Source organism: Ursus americanus, chromosome 12 (genome assembly GCF_024610735.1).
Source record: "Ursus americanus isolate L20-20 chromosome 12, mUrsAme1.1.p, whole genome shotgun sequence".
Lineage (NCBI taxonomy): Eukaryota > Metazoa > Chordata > Mammalia > Carnivora > Ursidae > Ursus > Ursus americanus.
In genome coordinates this window covers 29,714,105-29,735,943 of record NC_142138.1, presented here as the reverse complement: position 1 = coordinate 29,735,943, position 21,839 = coordinate 29,714,105, and the positions used below count along the sequence as shown (strand labels likewise).

Genomic DNA, 21,839 nt, shown 5'->3' with positions numbered 1-21,839 from the left:
TTTTACTGGTGTAGCTAAATAGGATTGAGTACATAACTAATTATCAACCTGGTTTAGGTTTTGGTCACTTGAAGTATATATCTAAAATGTAACTAGGAGTGGAATTGCTGGGTTATATGGTAACTATATATTTACCTTTTTGAAGACTTTCAAAATGTTTTCTAAGATGGCTGCACCATTTTACAATCTTTCTTCTTTTTTTTAAAAAATGTGGGGCTTGAACTCATGACCATGAGATCAAGAGTTGCATGCTCTACTGACTGAGGCAGCCAGGCATTCCCCATTTTACATTCTTATCAGCAATGTCTAAGGGTTCCAATTTCTCCATATCCTCACTAGCTTTTGTTATTGTCTTTTTTTATTATAGCCACCCAAGATGTGAAGTGATATCTCATTGTGTTTTTGATTTACATTTCCCTAATTACTAATAATGTTGGACATCATTTCATATGCTTATTGGCCATATGTATATCTTCGTGGATAAATATTCAAGTATTTGTCCATTTTTTAAATTGGGCTGTCTTTTTATTGTAGAGTTGTAAAGGTCTTTATATATTCTGGATACAAATCCTTTATCAGATATAAGATTTGCAAATATTTTTGCCCATTCTGTGGGTCATCTTTTCACTTTCTTTTTTTTTTAATTGAAGTATAGTTGACCTACAATGTCTTTCACTTCCTTGATTGTATCATTTGCAGTGCAAAAAATTAAATTTAGTTGAAGGGCAGCTCAGCTGGGTGGCTCAGTTGGTTAAGCAACAACTCTTGATTTTGGCTCAGGTCATGATCTCAGGGTCCTGAGACTGAGCCCTGCGCTGGGCTCCATGCTGGGCTTGGAGCCTGCTTATGATTGTCTGCCTCTCCTCCTGCCCCTCCTTCTTGCTCTCGCTCTCTAAAAAAACAAAAAAAATTAGATGAAATCTAATTTATCTAGTTTTTCTTTTTTCGCTTGTGCTTTTGATTTCATGTAATAAGCATTTGAATGTGTAGTAAGCATCTACTTTATGCTAAGCACTATACAAAGTGCTAAGCATGGGTAAATACAGGGATTGGCAACTTTTCTGAAGTTACATCATAAATAATAATGAATAATTTCATTATATTTCAGAGGATGTTTTGTGATAAGGAGATAAATGTTTGTAAAAGTACTATAATTTGAAGTGGCCTGATCAAGCCACTTGGTAGACGTATGGATGGGAATGCAATGAGGTAGTATTTTTATGAGTACTAAGAAGATTCCCTTCCTTGTAAGATTGTAAGGGTGAGGTTTAGCACTGGCCCTGGATGTGTCATTAAATCATTTATGTGTCATGCACTTTATCTAAGTTACTCATTTAATTTTCGTTGGATCCCATGACCAACTTCTCCAATTCCTCACTCCACAGGATGTTTCCTCTACCATTTCCCTGCTGTTTCAGGAAACTAATTCTTCCACAAGGACAGTTTCCCATGGAGCTTCCTGGAGCGGGTGCTGCTCATTCTCTCATGCTCTGTGTATCATAGATCCCAGAAATCTCATTTGAGTTGCATGCTTTCTGGAAATCACTCCCTGTCTCTTCTGTTAACTGTAATTTACTGGCACACTGGTGACTCTCTCATGCCCATCAAGGCTTTAGCATTTTGGTTACAGCCTTCCCCTCAAACTTGAGACTTACTATTATTCTGCTAGATGTCTTCATCTGTATCTTGACCACTCATTTCATCTTTATAACATCTAGTTGCTTCCTCCTGTTCATTAGATCAGATTCGTACTTCTCCATAGAATACTCAGTGCTCCTAACTTAACTGTCCAACACCCAGTGCTTGGTGCCAACTGACCGTGAAAGCCAGTGCTATCTTTTTGTGACCCAGACAACTCCTGCAACCTGTGTGTGTGTTTCCAGCTTGTGCTTTAGCTTATGTGGTTCCTGGCATTTAGATGGTGGTTCTCCTTTGTGATTCATATTTTGTCTATCATTTAAAAACACTATTCCAGTTCTGCTTTATTTTCCTTGACTGCCCATTACTATTTCCAATTACTCTTGTTTGAGCCAGATAATTAATACTTATTAGGAGTTATTTATTTATTCTGGTTTCTAATACTCTGTACAGTTCAGTTTAACACTTTAAGAATACAGTCTTATTTCCTCATGGTGTTGTGTTTGTAAGACTTCTTTAAAGTAGACAGCTGGCTTCTTGTGAGCCAGTCAGTGTCTACACATCTATCCCGTGGTCGGTATTGTTGCCTGAACTGGCAGATGGTCAGTAAGCGCTTAACATTTATATACTGACTCCTTGATCCCTTTGGGAATCTTGAATCTCTGTCAGTGAGATTATGAGTTTTATTTAATAATAATAATTATAATAAGTAATAATAGTATAAGAAGAAGAACAAGAAGAAGGAGAAAGAGGAGGAGAAGGAGAGGGTGGAGGAAGATGAGGAGATGGACGAGGGGAGGAGGGAAAGAGAAGCTCTTTTATTTTTTTGTTGATTTTGGGAGGAAAATGTGTGACTGAGATCACTCTGCACTATTCTTCCCTTTGGGTGAGTTTGAGTCCACGTGAATATGTGTTTCTCAGATCAGATAGTGTTGGTTTTATGATAGTGACTCAATACTGAGGTCTCAAGACCTACATCAAAAATATCACAAAATTGTTGATCATAATAGAAGAAAATTACATACAGCTCATGTCCTGTAGTTCTATATGAAAACTTGGGGATTTTCTGAATATGATCTTTATTTTGGGGATTTTCTGAATATGATCTTTATTTATTTATTTATTTATTTATTTATTTATTTATTTTCTTTTTAAAAAGCGGCTAACCAACCAACAGTATTAAGGCAGCATTTATATATGAGTGTTTCCTTTTCTCTGAGTGGAATAGTGAATCAACAATGTGCAATTGCCATGCTCATACATGACAAAGGGCAGGGAACTGTGCCCATTTTGAATACCCACTTCTATTGGTTTTAGTACAATGTAATTTCTGTGCTAGTTTCTTGGCAGCAGTCTGAAATCTCCAACAGAAAAGAACTGATATGTCTCCGTAACCAGCGCACTTGATCTTTGGCAAAGTAATTTGAAATTTTGTGTTACATTTTATCAGGTGCTAGAAGTTTTAGATAGCATGTTTCTCAGGCGTAAACTCCACAGTGCTCTTATTATTACTTGAGGTTCTTGCTCAGCTATCTTGCTGTTGTTACTTCTAAAGAAATATCAAAAATGAAAAATGTGAAGGCAACAGAAATCAAAATTAGAGGGACATTTGCTGTGCCTGTTACATACACCTACTATAGCATGTATCAAACTGTCATTATTAGATTGTGATTTTTTTTTTTTTTTGAGGGCAGGGACTATGCTTTATTTTATTTCTGAACCTAGCACAATGCATGCATGACTCATAGTAGGTGCTTAGTAATAGATGTTTGCTGATTTTTTCCGTATGTTTTTGGAGTTAGCTAATATATAAGCTTTAATAATTTAGACTGAAAAAGTGAATTCTTAATGTTTGACTCACTGACCAAATATTATATATTAATAGATTCATAAGAAGCAACACTCACTCATATTTCATACTTGAAAAAATGCTTTTCACGTCTACTGAATTCTTGAGCAAATGGATGACATCCCTTCTAATTGAGCAGAATACTGGGTACACAGTGTACACAATAAATGTACCCAGGCTTGACATCATAGTTAGGAATGAATAGAGTGTTGCTTGGATTTCAGGCATTGTGGAAACATTTAAGCCTTCTAAAAGTGAACCATGCTTTTTCTCTTTCCTCATTAAAAAAATTCATTTTCTTAGATATGATGTTCTGCCTATTTTGCCTCTTCACACCCAGATTACACTTGTAGAACTTCCACACTTGTAAAAATTACCCTGACAGAACATCACAGAATTTTCTAGATCTAGACCATTCAGGAACTGGTACTGTGTCACAGGGCAACACAAGATGCAAAGCTATTGGGGGCACCTGGGTGGCTCAGTCGGGTAAGCATCTGCCTTCAGGTCAGGTCATGATCCCAGGGTCCTGCGACTGAGCCCCACATTGGGCTCCCTGCTCAGTGGGGAGCCTTCTTCTCCCTCTCCATCTCCCCCCTGCTTGTATTCTCTCCCTCTCTGTCAAATAAATAAACAAAACCTTAAAAAAAAAAAAAAGAAGAAGCAAAGCTATTGGATAGAAAATGTGTCAAGTTAAGCTGTAGATCACCGTGTTCCACCAATCCCCTGTCATATTCACTCCTTCCTTTCTCTTCTGCTTTTTCCTTAATCACGCTTGCTCTCCCAAAAGATAAGAAAGTAGTCTGTCACTTAAATACCTACAAGTTCCCTGTAACACTCAAACTGTATCAAGTCCATGTTTCTCAGGATTAAATTTCTTCCCCTTGTTTGGCATATTAAGATGCGTTTTGGAAGAATTTATGGAAAACTTTATTCATATAGCATCATGGTTAATAGCTCAGGTCTGGGAAATAAATCTAGATCAAATCCTGACTCCACCTGTTAGTAATTGTGGCAGAAATTACTGGTTTGCTCCTCTGGCCTCCATCTACAGTCCTCTTCTTCCTAGCCGCCTTCCAGTTAGGGGTGGCCCAGTGACATAATTCTGGCCAATCGTATATAAACAAAACGTTGCTGGGTGGGGCTGCTGGGAAAGCTAGGAGATTGAGCTGGTGTCACTCTTTCTCCATTCTCTCTGCCTGGAGTCCTGTGATGCCTGAAAGCACAGCAGCTCCTATGTAACTCTGAGACAATTAGTGTGCTGCCCCTGCTGGAGCAGAAAGACAGAGAGCCTTCTTATCTTTGGCTACATTGCTTAGCAGCGAAAACAAACCTGCATTGCCTATCTACAGCCCTCTTGGCATTTTTAAAAAAGATTTTATTTATTTATCCGACAGAGAGAGGAGCGCGCACACACAAGCAGGGGAACAGCAGAGGGAGAGGGAGAAGCAGGCTCTCTGCAGAGCAGGGAGCCTGACACGGGGCTCCATCCCAGGACCCTGAGATCATGACCTGAGCCGAAGGCAGATACTTAATCAACTGAGCCACCCAGGCACCCCCCTCTTGGTATTTTTGTTTGTATATGTTTTTAGTAATAGCAGCAACCATTTTTTTCTAAGCCATTGAAGTTGGTTTTTCTGCTACTCACAGTTGAACACATTTCTAATTCTGTGCCTTTGGTTTCCTCATTTATAACTTGGGGATATTAATACTATCTACTTCATAGGATTGATACGAGGATCAAGTGACAGACATAGCAAAGTGCTTGGCTCGGAGTAAACAATAAGCATTAGTCAATATCACTGTTCCAACTTGAATATTTTTTTCATTATATTTAGTGCTAGAAATTTATGCTGTAAATACAGAACATATGCTACTTGGTATAGCTATAACATTTTATCTATCTCCTCTCCCAAGATTGTTTTTAGTACTTTTTTATCATAGTTTTGTTGAGATATAATTGACTAAACTGCACATATTTAAAGTAGTCAGTTTGAGAAGTTTTGACATATGTATTACCTGTAAAACCAATATAATGCATAGAAGTAGAACAGGATAGAGCATGATTCATTCTGCCTGGTAGGAGAGGGGTCAGAAAAGGTTTCAGACCCTCACCACCATTAGGATAATGAATATATTCAGGGGCGCCTGGGTGGCTCAGTCGTTAAGCATCTGCCTTCGGCTCAGGACGTGATCCCAAGGTCCTGGGATCAAGCCCCGCATCAGGCTCCTGCTCCACTGGAAGCCTGCTTCTTCCTCTCCCACTCCCCCTGCTTGTGTTCCCTCTCTCGCTGGCCGTCTCTCTGTATCAAATAAATAAATAAAATCTTAAAAAAAAAGATAATGAATATATGCAATGACTTTTTCATTTCCCCTTGTAATCTCTTCATCTCTTCCCATCCCCCTGTCCCTAAGACCACCCCTCATCTGCTTCCTGTCACTAAGATTAGTTTTCATTTTCTGGAGTTTTAAATGAATGGAATCTTACAATATGTCATCTTTTTAAAGGAAGATGGGTCTGACTTCTTTTTATTCAACATAGTAATTTTGAAATTCATCCATGTTTTTACATGTTCAATAGTTAGTTTTTAAAAAAAATTGTTGAATAGTATTCCATTGTGTGGATATACAAACATTTGGTTTTCACCTGTTGATGGGAAATTTGTAGTATTTTTAACTATTTTGATATAATAAGCTTCTTTCTCACAATACTTTGCTCATAACTCTAGCGGAACATATCTCAGAGTATATTAAACTAAGTTGTTTCCATATGCCCTCCATTAGGCTTGTGCTTATCCTTCAGGATTGGGGAACTGTATCTTATTCTTCCTTGCTCTTCCAGCCTCTTGCATAGTGAGTGGTGGAGCTGCAAACTGGCATTCCATATAAGCAGCTTTCTTCAGTGAAGCCCAAGCTTTTTCTTCCTCCTGTACTGTCTCCATTATCACCCTTTATTGATTCGTTCAAGTCAGAAACTTGAGAGATGTTTGCTACTTTTTAAAAAATCTACTTTGTTTAAGTGTAAGTTATGTACAATAATACTCATCCATTCTAAGTATACAGATCAGTGACTTTGAAAAATGTATGGACCTATATAACCACCAACCCATTTGATATAGAACATTTCATCTCCTCAAAGGGTTTGCTTTTGTACCTTTGACTGTGTAAGACTGACTGAAATGTTCAGTCTCTTGCACTAACTCTTTGTTCTAGGCAGCCACTGATCTGCTATCTATCAATATGAAATGTTTTTGTCTGATTTAAACTTTCATATGATTTAAATTATTCAGTATGCACTCTTTTGGTTCATTTCTTTCACCCAGCATAATGTTTGTGAGGTTCAACCATATTGTGCTGATTTGTTCTTTTCATTGGGGATGTTTAGTCCATTTACATTTACTATAATTATGGAAATAATAAAGTTTAAGTATACTCTATTGCTTTTTTTCCCATTCTGTTTCTTCTGTGTTTTCTTCTTTTCTTGACTTCTTTGGGTTAATCGAATATTTTTTTGTGTCCCACTTTATTTCCTCTATTGGCTTCTTAGCTATACATTTTATTATTATTATTATTATTATTATTATTATTATTATTATTATTTTAAAGGGGGGAAGGGCAGAGGGAGACAGAGAATCTTAAGCAGACTCCACCCCCAGTGCAGGGCCCAGTGTGGGGCTTGATCTCACGACCCTGAGATCACAACCTGAGCTGAAATCAAGAGTCAGACATTTAACCAGCCACCCAGGCACCCTTATTATTATTTTTTAAATGCTTGTTTTAGGGCTTACAGTATGTATCCTTAACATGGCATAGTCTATTTAAAGCAATATTCTACCTTTTCATATTTCCTACTTCCTTTTCACATATCCCACTTCTCATTTCACAAATATAAAATGTTATTATTATTCCATTTATACCCTCTCCCAAATTCACTTTTTCATTTAAAACCACTCAAATGACTGTCCATTCTTTTCTGTTACAAAATTTAAACTCTTAACAAATCCATTATGTTTTGGGCCTTGTCCATATCTCTAACGACTTTTGCTGCCGCTTTACCTCCAGGAATACTGATTTTTTCTACAGTTCTTCAAACACAGCTTGCCATTTCAAACCTCTGGGTCTTATATATATTGTTCCTTCTGTTTGGAATACCTATCCCCTTTTGCCATTGGAAGAATTTTTCTGAGGAATTGTATGCCTGTGAAACTTTTCCTGGCCCCTCTCTTTCCAGGCAGAATTAATCATTCTCTACTCTGTTCTACTTCTGTGTATTATGTGTACTTGTTCAGATGCTTCTTGTGCACCCTTTCAAATTTTCCTGGCTCTTTTATTCCAGCCCATGACTGCAGTGACAATTTCTGTGAAGATGCTGTCCATCTTCATGCAGGAACAGTTTGACAGTGCCTTGCCTCTGCAGTTTTACCTCTCACTGATTCCCCCCACCTCCTCCAGCATCCCCCATGGATTCTTTACTTGATGGTGAGGTAGCATGGGACACCTCTGGGATTTTGCTCAGTACTCATGCATGTGCAACTCAGGAGTGATGGGGAGTTAATGCCCTAGGGGAACACCCTTGACTAGTGAAGAGCAGAGTATAAATGTATAAATGTATAAATGCTTCCTGCTTTCTTTTTTCCCCCCCTGGGAGGTTATCAGGGTGTTCTATAAGACTGAGTATCCAGCCATCTGTATGGGTAGCTAGTCAACTCAATAATGAATCTTTTTTTGACTCTCCTTCGTTCTCTGGTTTACTCCCTCTTTCCTAATTCTTATTTCCCAAATCACACTCCTTTGTCTTAGGCTCTGTATTCTGGGGGACCCAGGCTGAGAAAATACAATTATTACTTGTAGAACACTGTATTGTATTTATTTAAATGTCTGTTGCCTCCTCTAGACCAGTGACCTTTTTATACATATCAAAACAATAATATCTTATATCAACCCCCAAAACACAGAACTGGTAAAAGGAGAGCAATTCTGATTGAAATTAGAATGGAACAGAGGCTTTGAAAAACAAAAAAACAATGTACTAATTAAGCTGTGAACTTCATGAGTTAGAAAATATGTCTTATTAATCTTTGACTCCTAAGAACCTGGTATAGTGGCTGGTCCCCAGCAGGTAGTCAGTAATGTTTGTTAAATTGAACTAAATTGAACTGAGGGGCACTGAAGTCTAGAAAATATGATTTTACTTAGGCTACAATGATTATGGAAAAAGAAGAAAGAAAACGGAAATATAGTTCTAATACTTTTCCTGGAAATGTGAGGTTTATTAGAAAAGATGATAAAACTTCTTCTGCAAGTGTGTTTTTTCATTCTTGACTTGGTATGCTAATTTTCAAACTGTTGTCCTGTTTTGTTTTTTTTCCCTGTATACCAGCAGTAATAGATTTAAATTGAATTTTTAAAAATCCCCTACATATATTCAATGGAATATTACTCAGCAGAAAGAATGAATACCTACCATTTATATCGACGTGGTTGGAACTGGAGGGTATTATGCTAAGTGAAATATGTCAGTCAGAGAAAGACAATTGCATATATGGAATATAAAAAATAGCACAGAAAATCATAGGGGAAGGGAGGGAAGGCTGAATAGGAAGAAATCAGAGAGGGAGACAAACCATGACAGACTCTTGAGTCTGGGAAAAACTGAGGGGAGGTCAGTGGGGAGATGGGGTAACCAGGTGATGGGCACTATGGATGGCACATGATGGGATGAACACTGAGTGTTATACACAATTGATGAATCATTGAACACTATGTCAGAAACTAATGATGTACTATATGTTGGCTAATTGAATTTAAATTAAAAAATCTCCTACATTCTTTAACTTGTTCATTAACAAAGGTGAAAGGGATGGGAAAGTTATCATTTATAATTACTTCACAGTCACAAGTGTGGAACAGGTGAGTTAGAGAGCTAAAGATAACTTCTGGAAAGTAAATATGCCACTACAAAATCGAAGAGTTGGAAGCTCCTCTTACATCCTGTTATTATAATCAATACTGAATTGTGTCATTATTTCCTAAAAGTGACAGAAACTCCAGAGGGATAGCTATTGTGAGCAAGGTTTTCTGGGCATTCTGAGATTGGGGGAAAAACCCAAATGAAAAAACCTGGTCAGGAAATTTATGCGTTAAAAAGTATATTTTTAAAGTTTACTTCTTTATTTATTTTGTATAAAATATTTTGCTTATTGACTGATGCATCAATCCACTCCCTCGCTCACTCACCCATTATAATGGTGTTGAGGTTGGCACATAGAAAGCCTACATGAGAGTCTGTTCTTTACCATCAATCAATGGATTTTTTTGTCAATAATTTTTCTTTAAACAAGAACTTTAAACTTTTATGGATAACTAGTGCCTGATTTCCATCTTCTTTATTATAAAAAATGGGCTTATTTATCAGATTTTTGAACAAAATATAGTCTTAGCATCCATCCAGTCATCAACATAAATGTCAATCACACCTACTTTGTGCTAAGTGCTGAGGATTCAGTAGTAACTATAGTTTATGAATATGAGACATGGCATAGTTACTAATTAATGAGACACAGTCATATATATAGGCTAATTGACTTGTGCAAGGTAACAGAGCTTGTGAGTAAATTATTCCTCAGAATATATAAGATTATTTTCAGATACTGCTTTTATTGGCATTAAGCCTCCAAGCATTACCGAATGATAAATTGTGAAAACAGCCAGTTGCAAAAGTAGTTACACAAATGAGAAAACATGAAAAAGGAAATTAGAAGGGGGAGATTTAGGGATAGATTGGGATGAAGTGGGAAAAAAAACTTTGTTTCATTTCAGTTCATCTGGAAATTTTTCAAACTTGGATTTTTCCCCCTACTGGATTGCATATGGTTTGCATATAAAAATATGTAATATATTTCATATAAAAAATAAAACATAAACCAACGTTTATTGAGAGCCTAACATGTGCCAGGCACTTTAATATATATTAAATCATTTAATATTTACCAGCACTCTGTGAAATATTGTATTCTTAAATCTGGATGGCTGTTTCAGCCTGGTGTTACAATGTACGTGTCATAGTGACTGTCATTGCCCAGAGTCTGACACACAGCTTTCAGGTTCAGAAACTGGGTTATTATGTGGTTACCCAGAGGTTAATAGGCCCAGGCAAATTGATTCCCTCTAGCTAAACTTACAAGAGTCTGATTATAAACCAGAACATCAATTTACAAGTCCCTATGAGGAAATTAACTGCCAAGTAGTCTAGAATACTCATGCCAGTTTTTCAGCACATTTTATTCCCCATGGGAAAGGAAACTTGGAAAATAAAATTAAGGATAGGAAGATGCCAAGGAAGTATAAAATTAGATGCAAATGAGTTGGATGCTTTTAATAAGGAAATTGTTATGCTGTTATTTGAGCCCAGTGTGCCTTCTCCACCATAGGAATGTACTTGCCTGGCTAAGGGATTTGAATATGATTTTCAGTCAGATCCCTCTCTCAATATATCTCCAAAAATGGCCAGTTGTAGCCTCAGCTGCAGCAAGACAGAGCAGATTGGGAGAGTCTGAGATTGTTCAAAACCAGAGCGGGCCAAGCTTCTGCAGGTGCTGGAAGGAGGAACAGAGAGGGAGCATATGGAATAAGTATAGTAATCAGGACAAAGATTATAACAATAACAGTAATCTCTTAATAGTGATTGAAGATTTATTATGTGTTAGAAGTTGTGCTAAGAACTTTATAACAATTACCTAATTTAATTCTCAGAGCAACCATTTAAGGTAAATAGCATTAGTATTCCTGTTTTATAGATGAAGAAATTGAAGTCTAGAAAAGTTAAATAACTAGAAAGTAAAAATTTCTTAACATAGGGTAGTCCAGATGGGGTTGGGGACATCTCAGGGTTAATAAGTCCAAAGCTGAGTCCTTCATTTCTTCTTAAAACATGTTCATCCTCTAAGTCTAAAGCTCCTGAATACTTCTAGATCCTGCTCTCCCTTGTTCCCGCCTTCCCTCTCTCCCTCTCTCTGCCTCGGTTCCTGACATCAGCAAATCCTGTAAATTTTACTTTCAAAATATGCAATGGGTCTTTCCCCTTTCCACCATCTCTATTGTCACTGCTCTAGTGCAGTTATGGAAACCACTGATCTACTTTCTGTTTCTATGAATTTGCCTATTCTAGACATTTCATATAAATGGAATTGTGCATTTGTGACCTTTTGTGTCTGGCTTCTTTGACTCGGCATAATGTTTTCAAGGTTCATCCATGATGTAGCATGTATTGGTACTTCATTTTTTATGGCTGAATAATATTCCCTTGTATGGATACATCACAGATTGTTTATTTATTCATCTGTTGATGGACATTTAGGTTCCTTCCACTTTTGGCTATTATGAGAAATGGTGCTATGAATGTTTGTGTACATTTTTTTGTTTGAAAGCCTGTTTTCAACTTGCCAGAGTAATCTTTTAAAAATGAAAACCATGTGGTTTTCCTACTTACAAGCCTTGAATAGCTTCTCATTAGAATTATATTATAATCTAAATTCCTTTCCATGGCCCACAAGGGATTGCATGGTCTGCCTCTCCTTTCTCATGTAAGCATTTTTCCTTTTCCCTCAATATATTCCAGCCCCACTGGCTTCCATTTGGCTCCTCCAACTCCCTAAGTTTTTAGGGTATTCGCATTTGCTACAGTTTGGCCTGAAATGCTATTTCCAGTGCCTTTCATGGCTGATTCTTTCATCCTTCAAATCTCCATCCTCAATGTTAATTTTTCAGAGACACTTTCCCTGATTAAACTCCATTATTTCCTATTTGTTTCCTAATACTATTCATACCTTGTGCTAAGTGCTATATTATTATATTATATTGTAATTATATTATTGTTTCTTTGTGAACCCATTCGCTGTTGCCCTCGGAGGAATACAGTTCCTTAAGCTTGGGAGTTAAAGGATACCCCCCCCCCTTTTTAAAGCACTACTATCTGCGCATGTGTTTAGCAAAATATTTGACATGGAAGAGGTACTTCATAAGTGTTTGTTGAATGAATGAGAAAGATCACAGGTGGGAAATGAGAGAGTAATTCAACATGTAGTGGCGGAGCTATACCAACAAGAAGGAAGAGCAAGATGGTGGAGAATTTTCAGTTACACTCATATTTAAAGACCTAGGCAGGGGGTAAGTCAACAGATAGGGAAGGACAATCGTTGGTTCAAGATGGGGAAATTTGGTCAAGGAATCAAGAGCCGAACCTCTTAATGTAAAGTAAAAGTTAAGAAAAAAGAGGATATTTAATTTGATGTCAGTTCTAGAGAGGCTAGCTAAATTTCACTTGTCTAAAATCAGGATTGCTTCTAGAAACGAGGCTGGGACTAAAATTGCAGCCATAGCTTTTGGGAGGGGAAGGATGCAAATGATGGGGAATTTGGCAGGGCTTGACAAACCCGAAATTACATTATAGAAATATGAATGAACTTTTAATTGTTTAGTTGCTTAATAGTTAACATTTTAAAAGATTATTGAATTTCAGACAGTTAACATCCTAAGCATTTTTCTTCGCTGAGGTTATTGAATCAATCCATTTTCTGATGATTACATTTTGATTCTTGTCCGAACACAAAATTGAACTAGTGGACTAGAAAGTTCCTGGTCCTTAAATTATGGGATTGGGCTAAGTCTTCCTTATTTTTCACAGTGTGATGAATGAAACGTGATAAAAATGAGAATTAGTTTGAACAAACCCAGAGACATATTAGCGAGATTCTTGGATAGGAGTTAGACATTTTCCAGGACTAATTAGGTAGCACTGTCATGAGGCAGGGCTAGTCTTGGATTATAATTAGAAGTTTGAAGGAAGACTTAGAAATTTCAAGCAAAGTTTTATGAAGTAGGAAAAGGGTTAAATGGAGCAATATGAAATGTCAGTTCTGGGCTTCTTAACATGTAAGACTGAGAATGTAAAATTTAAAAAAATGTGATGACATTAAAAATAGATTTAAAAATAACTTGAAAAGTCTTGAATTTGGACATACTTACAAGAATACAAATATGAATCAGGAGAACTTTAAGAGAAAGGAATGGTTACATCAACTAATAGACATAGAAGGAATAATAGAAGTAGAAAAAAATCACTATTTTGGAACGACTGTGCAAACAATTGACTCAGAATAATAATCAATGGGTGATAAAAGTCTGAAGAAGAATGTTATATATATATGTAATATAAATTACATATATAATAGAATGCTATATATATAACGTTATATATATAACATATATATTACATATATATATAATATATGTGATATATGTAATCAGAAACCTCTGCAGAGATTACTTATTAATTGCAAAGTGAAAAATGGTAGTCTGTAGAAAAGAAACCTGACTGACACCACCTTACTGGGTGATCAAAATTAATATCACCAGTGACAGAAACACTGAGATTTGATTCCTGATGTGATGCACTGAGAAAGTTAAAACACGGCTTATGTAGTATTCTTATCCAAATTTATAACCTGAATCTAACCATGTGGAAACAGATTAGACAGACCCAAAGGCATATTCTTCAAAATAACTACTCTGGTACTCCCGGAAAATTGTCATGAAAAGAAAAGTGGGAAGAACTGGGGACTAACAAGATATGCCAACTACATGTAATGTGTGATCTTGGATCTGGATGAGAGAAAAATCCTGTAAAGGACATTATTGAGACAATTGGAGAAAAATGACCATATGTTAGATAAAAATGGTATATAGATCTTGTCAAAATATGCATAGAAGATGTTGATAATTATACTATAGGATAATGCGAGATGTTAACAGTAGGAGAAGCTGGGTGAAGAGTACACAGAAATGTCTGTACTATTTTTGCAACTTTCCTGTAAGTCTAAAATTATTTCAAAATAAAAAGTTAAGAGACATACATAGAAAAAGGACAGATAGGAAAAATGACCAAATTTTAGTAGTGATTTCTTCCTGGCAAAATTAGCTTTTCCATTTCATTAAAAAATGCTTTTTTGTAATAAATTTTCACAATGAGTTATGTGTTGTATAATCATTAAAAATACTTAGCCTAAAATTAGGGAAAGAAGAACTCAAAAGAAAAATGCCACCCAGTACAACCAATTTGTTGATCAGCATGGTAGCTAAACATAAAAACATAAATGGGAGTGCTGAAAAAAAGGTCCATAAAAGTAGAAGACAGGATAGAGAAATCAACTGGTTAGGAATGCGTCTTACAGGTGGATGTGAAGTGTGAGAGTAGATAATAAAAATAAGGACCAAGATTTAGGAGGCTGTGGCAGGGAGAATTTTATTTTAGTAGTAAAGAGGAGAACACAGTTTCCTTCAAAGAGAGTAGCTACCTGCGGCATTTTATGTGTCAGAGAATTAGGCTAATTCTCCAGGTTTTTAGGGAGTGTACATTATGGTTGTGAGAGCATTCCCCAAATGTAGGTTTTTAATAAGTTAAAACCATTTGCTTTAGATAATCCTCTTCATACTTGTTTTTATCACAGACTCCTTTCTAAGCAACTCAACTTTGGAGTGACTCAGGCCTCCTCCTGAAGAGACAGCCTCTTAATGAGTGACGAAGGTAATCACCTGCTCCAATTAAGTCCCTCTTGCTCGGGACTTTTGTGTAAAATATTATTTGTTCAATATTAAATAAGGACAATAGAAAAATGAATCTACACTATGGTGTTGTTAGGAGCTTCCCCTGAAAAACTGCAGCGTGTTAGACATTCCAGCTCTCCATCTTTTCCTATCTCAAGCCCTCTGAGATGCATGACCCCCTCTCTTCTGTGCCTGGGTCCTAGTGCCCCAGGGATTCTGGGGCAGGTGTCGGGAGCCTGGGCTATATAGTTTGTAAAAGCACACCCCCAAGCATCCTCAAGTCACTTCTGAAACTGCTCCTTTTTTCCTGCATTGTTCCCCCTACCTTAAGAGTTATTGCTAGAACCGGAATCTTTAACCTTTATTTTAGAGGATTGTTATTATCAGCCCCCTTTTCATATTGTGACACAGCCAGGTCTTGCTCCTTAGAAAAGCAACATGCTGTCACTTGTTCCTTGGAGAGGGACCACTGGGCTCCACTTCAGATTTTAACCCCGATTCCTCCTAATTCTATCTCCATAATTAGGTTTTAAGTCCCTGGCGGGCACAGACCAGGTTTCATCTATCTTTTTACCCTCTTCAGGCCTAGCCTTTTACTTTTGAAAAGGTAGTTATTTAGTAAATGTTTATTGAAAATGAATACTGTTTTCCTTAAGGGCACATTTTATTCCTTCATGAAAGAAAATCTATTCCTAGCTATGAAAAAAAAAGTAAAATGTTGCCGGAGTACAAATTAAAATGGAAGATCTACAATGTGTAGCTTAAAGCTAAGCCGCAGCTTTGATCTTTGGCTGAGTATTTTGAAAAGATTAAAAGGGTTATTAAAAATAGGATCTAAAGATCTAACAAGATGCTTAGAAAGGGCCCACGAACGTGTCTAAATCTATATAGGTTCCTGAAGGCTGCAAATGCATTGTACTATCTGGCTGGCCACCGACAGGGACCCCTGCTCCCATGAACGTGTGCCTGGGGTTGTGCTCCAGAGATTCTGTCCTGCGAGTGGGTATTACAGTTGTTCCTCAAGTATGAAAACTGGGAAATAGCCAGCTCACAGGACATTTTCTTCTATGCTGATATACAGTGTTACTAACATTCTCGGGTCTGGGGCAGATGACTTTAGTCTTTTAGGCCTGTTTGCTCATCTGTAAAAGAGAATAACAGTAGTTGTCTCACGGACCAAGGTGTATGAGATTAAATTGGCACAGGGCCTGAGAGGTGGTATGTATATGCCGAAGAAATGGTGGTTTTTACGATTGTTCACAAATTGTAATGCAGAAGTGTGTTACAAATGGTTGAGTGTGTTTGAAATAGAATTACTAGGGCTGTATTTTACTTCAGCTACATTGTAGTGTAGATTGGTTTATGTGAGCCAAGAGCAAAGCATTGCTACCATGTCTAACAATGCTTTAAGGAAAATAATTTCTCGAAGCTCTACGATTGGTATGCTCCTGGACATCTGGAGTATGTTGAGTGTTACCTAGCCCTTTCCCTGGTTGCTCATTTAATATTTATCTCTCTTCTCTCAATATTGGCTACTGATAGTCTAGAAGAGATAACATAACTTCCACCGTCAGTAAGAAACCATTTCATTCATTGTAATAACCGCTTTTTTTCACTTCCACTAATCGATGCTTCTGTTGGCCTCCATTTGATGTCAAATTGCCTCCAGGCTTTAGACTATAAATTAATAAATGACTTTCTCTATAGCATTTATAAGTCAAACTCCTTGGGCTTGAGTTATTACTCAACTCACTCTGTAGGGATATTTACTTTTTATTTTTTAATCCCATTCTGGGGGAAGTTTTAACATATAATAAATGAAAAAAAAGCTATGATGATTAGAAATCTGTAACAAAAGTCATAGGAAATAGCACAGATCCTGGCAAAAACTTGTCCATTCAGAGGATAATACTTGTACACTTGTCAGAGTAGAGCAGAGAAGCTGCAGCCTCACTACCACCACCGCCATCAGTACAAAATATTCTGTAAACAAAATTACCTGGGAAGTTGTGCTAGGTGTCATAAGAGAAGCACATCGAGAACAGTGACCAGGAATTACTTATACAGAATTGATAGATGGACAGAATAAAAACATTAAACAAATATCTCTATACGGCACTGTAGTTTTCATGATACACAAGTAAGGTACAAATGAAATTTTGGCATGTCGCACAGCCTAATTAGGTGACTGAAGTCAAGGTTAGAGATAACATTTAAGACTTTTGTGTTTGTCAGATTGTTGTATGTATATCAGTAGCAATGTGACTTTTTCCTTTTGAGTTTGTCAGGGGATAGGGCATTTCAGTTTTGGTGGCCACCAGGACAGGATATCAGGACGAGACATGGAGAGTGATGGCTGTCACTCTTCGGAGTGGGTTCTTCAAGGAGGACCCGGACTCTGGATAGGCCTGTTGCTAGTATCTGGTGCTCATGCCTCATGCTGCATTTCCAGAATGTGCCATTGGCTCCTGTGACTGGGGGAGGGGTCACGGAGGGGAGTGCCAGTATTTTTATGCATGTAGCTGTAGGCAGTGCATGGTTTCAGGGACAACATAGAGGAATGCCGATGCCAGAGATAACCAAAGGGCAAATGATCCAGCACCAAAAATTGCCTCAGAGAGGAATAATAAATTTCATCTGATGTGAAACTGATGTGGATTTTATGTTTCCAAGTGCACGTTAGCAATGAAGCCAGCAAACATTTAAATCAGATTTTTAAGCTGACAGTTTGCTCAGTATTTCTACATTAGCTTAAATGGGAGTCCCTCAATTCATTCCTTATTCAAGTCTGCAACTGAAAGGAAGCCTTTATAGTAGGCCTTACAGCACACTGAGGATTTATTTTTATTAACATCTCAGTTTTGCTAAATGCCAATAAATGCTATGCCTTAGAGTCACTCTTCTGTTAGAAATTGCCTTAAAGAAAATGTTTTATTGTAAAATTTAAGAATTATATCGTAACTCGTATTTCCAGAAGCCAAGATGCCATTTCTGCATATATGTCTACACCGACAGATGCATCTAGACATACATCTACACCTATATCTGTCTCTGTATCTGTCTGTTGTTCAGTGGTCACACTCTCAAAAATATTAGAGAAAATAGAAATGGACGTGTTTAGACAGAGTTAATAAAATTAAGAATCAGATAAAAATTAAGCATATACTCATTCTTAAGAAAAAAGGATTGCGATAATTGAAGGTGAAGGCAATAACACGTTTTCTTCCACCCTAAGGCAAACATAGTTGATCAAGACCCATCTGTTTGGTCTTAGATTTTCTATTCTACTTCTCTGGTTGACCTCACTTCTATAGCACATATAACAACACTGAAATATTACAGAGATTAGCATAGCCCGTCCCCATGCCAAGATGACTCACAGATTTTGTAAAGTTGGCATATTTTTGCATAGTTAATGACTTCTTTCTTTGGGTTCTCACCGCATATTGTATACACATTGGCTGTCATCCTCCCGTATTATAATTTTTTGTTTACTTCTCTGTCTCGCTCATGAAACAATTCCCAAAAGAAGGAAATTATTCCTTTTTTAATTAAAAAAAATTTTATACCCCACGTGGGGCTCAAATTCATGGCCCCCAAATCAAGAGTCACATGCTCTACCAACTGAGCCAGCCCAGCACCCCAGGAAATTATTCTTTGGCTCCATAATGGCTAGCATAGTGTCTGGCTTCTAGAAAGCACCCTGAAAATCTTTAATGAATGAATAAAAGAATGAATCAAAATTTCATAGTCTGTGAATAAGAAACACACAGCAATTCTTTGTATTCATCATGCTCACCCAGAAATTGATTCTGAAACAGTTAATCCTTTTCTTCCCTCCTCACCTTGTCTTCCTGATGACAGAATTTCTATTTTAGTGTGATTCCCACATGGCCACCTCCTGTTGATAACTAGTAGGCATACTCAATTTCACGATGGACAGATGGACAAGCCTGCTGTTGTTCTTGGCCATGAGACTGTTACTTCTTATTCTCTTAGAGGCATCAAACATGTCTGGCTTCCCCTCTTTCTATTAATTTCTTTTGCAGGACTATACGTATTTGCTCCTAACACTGCCTTGCTCTATTTGTAATGTCAGAGGCCCACAAGCAGACTCTGGAAGACAGAGTAGCAGAAATATTTTGAGAGGTGCATGTTAATCTTAACACAAAAGAAGAGGACTCCATGGAAGAGAGGCCATAAAATATTGCTGTTATTCAACTGAATAGGGGTAGATCCTCCTTCTTTCTCTTCCAGCATAGTGGGATTGACTGAAAGAAAAATAAAATTGCAATATATTTCTGGAAAAAGGGATCCAGATTATGCTACCAATTTGAATTGTTCAGCTAGAGGACTGCAGAGTTATTCACTGAATTATAATACCCAACATTCAAAAGTATTTTAACATGGATATCTTCTTTATAAGAAAAAAGGAAATGGGGGAAGAAAATTATTTACTTCGTTTCTTTCATGGGCCAGGCATTTTTATGCCTTTTCCAATGTTTTCCATGTAATCTTCAGAATAAGCTGTGCAATACATTTTATTATGATTATTTTATAAAAAAGAAAACAAGGGCTCAGCTAGGAATGACAAAACTAACAAGGCAAGTGTTTCCAGCTCAAATTTATTCTCTGCTTACTGTGTTGGATTAGCCAGCATACTGTAAGTTTTCAAGGAATTTGGGTTTTAATTATGTAAATAGTGTTTTAAAGGGTTTTCCATGTTGTGAATGATGTCTTAGAAACTAATTTCTTCTAAGTTAGGTGGGGTACTTGTCCCCTTTTCCAGATGAGTAAGTGAGTTGATTGAAAAAAACAATTCAGTAATGTGCTGCAGGGGAAGTGATTTCTGAATTTTTTGGAATGCCTAGGCCAGAAAGCAGAGTGCTCCGGTATTTCACAAACACGCCTGGGGAACTACTGTTCTAGTTTCTAGAAGTCGCGATTTGTTTTGGCTATCCTGTTTGCCTTCAGGATCCATGCGTGGGCTATGGTGATGGGGTCTGACCAGAGCTCTTGGTTTCATTCTTGTTTTGACCAAATTCATGGGCCACCAGTGATCTCAGTTGACAAAGGGGGTTGAGGTGAAAATCACTCCAGCTGCAGGGCGCTCTTAGTCAGCATCAATTTGTGTCTAGATTTCTCTGAGGCCCATTTGGATTGTTCATGTGTATATCTAGACCCAAGGAGAGCCCTCGAACTGACTGCCCTTTTTTTGTGGAGCAGGGGCAGGACAGGCCTTGGACTTCCTCTGTGTGTTTCAGCATACACTCCTCCCCCTCTGGTGTGGTGGCAGGGTCCATGCTGAAGAGAAGATATTCTGTATGTTTGCTCCTTTCCTCATCCTGCCCTCAAATATGAGTTGGACTCACTTTCTCAGCATGGAAGGAGTGGCTATGGGACCAACTGCTGATACTTGCAACTAAGTAACATAGTTGCTAAAATGGATTACCTCTGCAAAGTAACAGAACTCCAGTTGTCATCCTGGTTTCCTTGGGTAAAGCAGACAGTGCCAGAGGCAATTTCTAACTGTGTTAGATGATGCGTTCTCCCCCAAAATCAGCTTCAATTATAGTATACGTAAAAATGAAGGTTAATCAAGACAGAATTATCAATTGGCTAGGTAAAGTTTGACAAGTCAGTTTCATCCCAACTGAGTTGCAAAGGTGATTGCAATATTTGGAAACTGTGCTTTAGGGAGAGGATCTGGGAAATTATAATTCTGAAATGTGAGCATATTTTCTGTGATGAGGAAATGGTCATTATTTATATTAAAATAGATGTTTATTTCTCTCCATTATCTCTTTTTTTCATATTCCTTTAAATACGTTTTTCTTGTAATTTAAATTTCAGTGATTAAGCTATACTTATAATAATGCATCACCATTAATGAGAGAAATGTCATCTTTAAAAAGTCAATTCAGTAGTGTAAGTTATTTTGGGACTGAATTTGAGCCCAGTTCTTAAATGAAAACTATTTCCCTTTTCTTTTTCTCGGACAGTGGAATTAAAATAATCTGGTTTGTCTATTTCCAGTCATGACACATTCTAGGCTTAAGTAAATAAATCCAACTGAAAAATAACAGACTAACCAGCTCTATCACTTGACTTAAAACTGTCATTTTTCATTTCAACGTTATATTCATGAGCATTAATATGAAAACTCTCTGTCAAAGGTTTGCTGTCTGTGTTTTGATTGCTTTAGGATGGAAACTTAAATCCTGCATTTCAGAAATGAATGAGGAGGGGCAGTGGGGAGAATCCTGGAGAGGAGTCAGAAGGCTGGTTCTGGTCTTGGTCAGCTACCCTGTATGTACCTGGACAAGTCACTTTAAATTTCTTAGCATAAGTTTTCTTTGCTTTTAGAACCAAGAGGGTTAGACTAAGTTAGGATGGAAATAGGTGTCCTCTTGTCTGCTAGGTCTGATCAATTGATATTGGCTGTCTCGAGGGCCACTTTGGGGATGATGGTGGGCCTCTTCCAGACCTAGCTGACGGGAGGACTGGGGGCAAGAAAGCCACTAATTTGCATTTCCTGAACTCAACAACTTCTTGGGTCATTATCTGCTTCAATTTTGACTTTCATGATTTATTCTTAATTTTTAACTTCAAGAAAATGGTCTCCCCATACCTGAAAATATTTTGAAAATTTGACAGCAAGGAGACATGGTCTTTGAGATCATCTAGTCAAAACGAGACTGATGTACTTAAAGGCAACAAAAACATAGAGCACTGCTTTTGTTATTTGAGG

The 21,839-nt window shown here is 37.3% G+C and overlaps 1 protein-coding gene across 6 annotated transcripts in view; it reads left to right on the top strand.

Annotated features, from left to right (window-relative positions):
* SLC44A5 (solute carrier family 44 member 5) overlaps positions 1–21,839 on the top strand; it is a 382,764-nt gene that overhangs the window by 94,874 nt on the left and 266,051 nt on the right. For 2 of the 6 annotated variants that reach the window (XM_087866008.1, XM_087866007.1), the window contains exon 2: positions 14,992–15,068. The exons of the other annotated variants lie outside the window; for them this stretch is intronic. In XM_087866008.1, coding sequence (XP_087722134.1) covers positions 15,056–15,068 — 13 coding nt within the window. In that variant the 5' untranslated portion in view covers positions 14,992–15,055. The remainder of the gene's footprint in view (positions 1–14,991; positions 15,069–21,839) is intronic. 6 annotated transcript variants of the gene reach the window in all.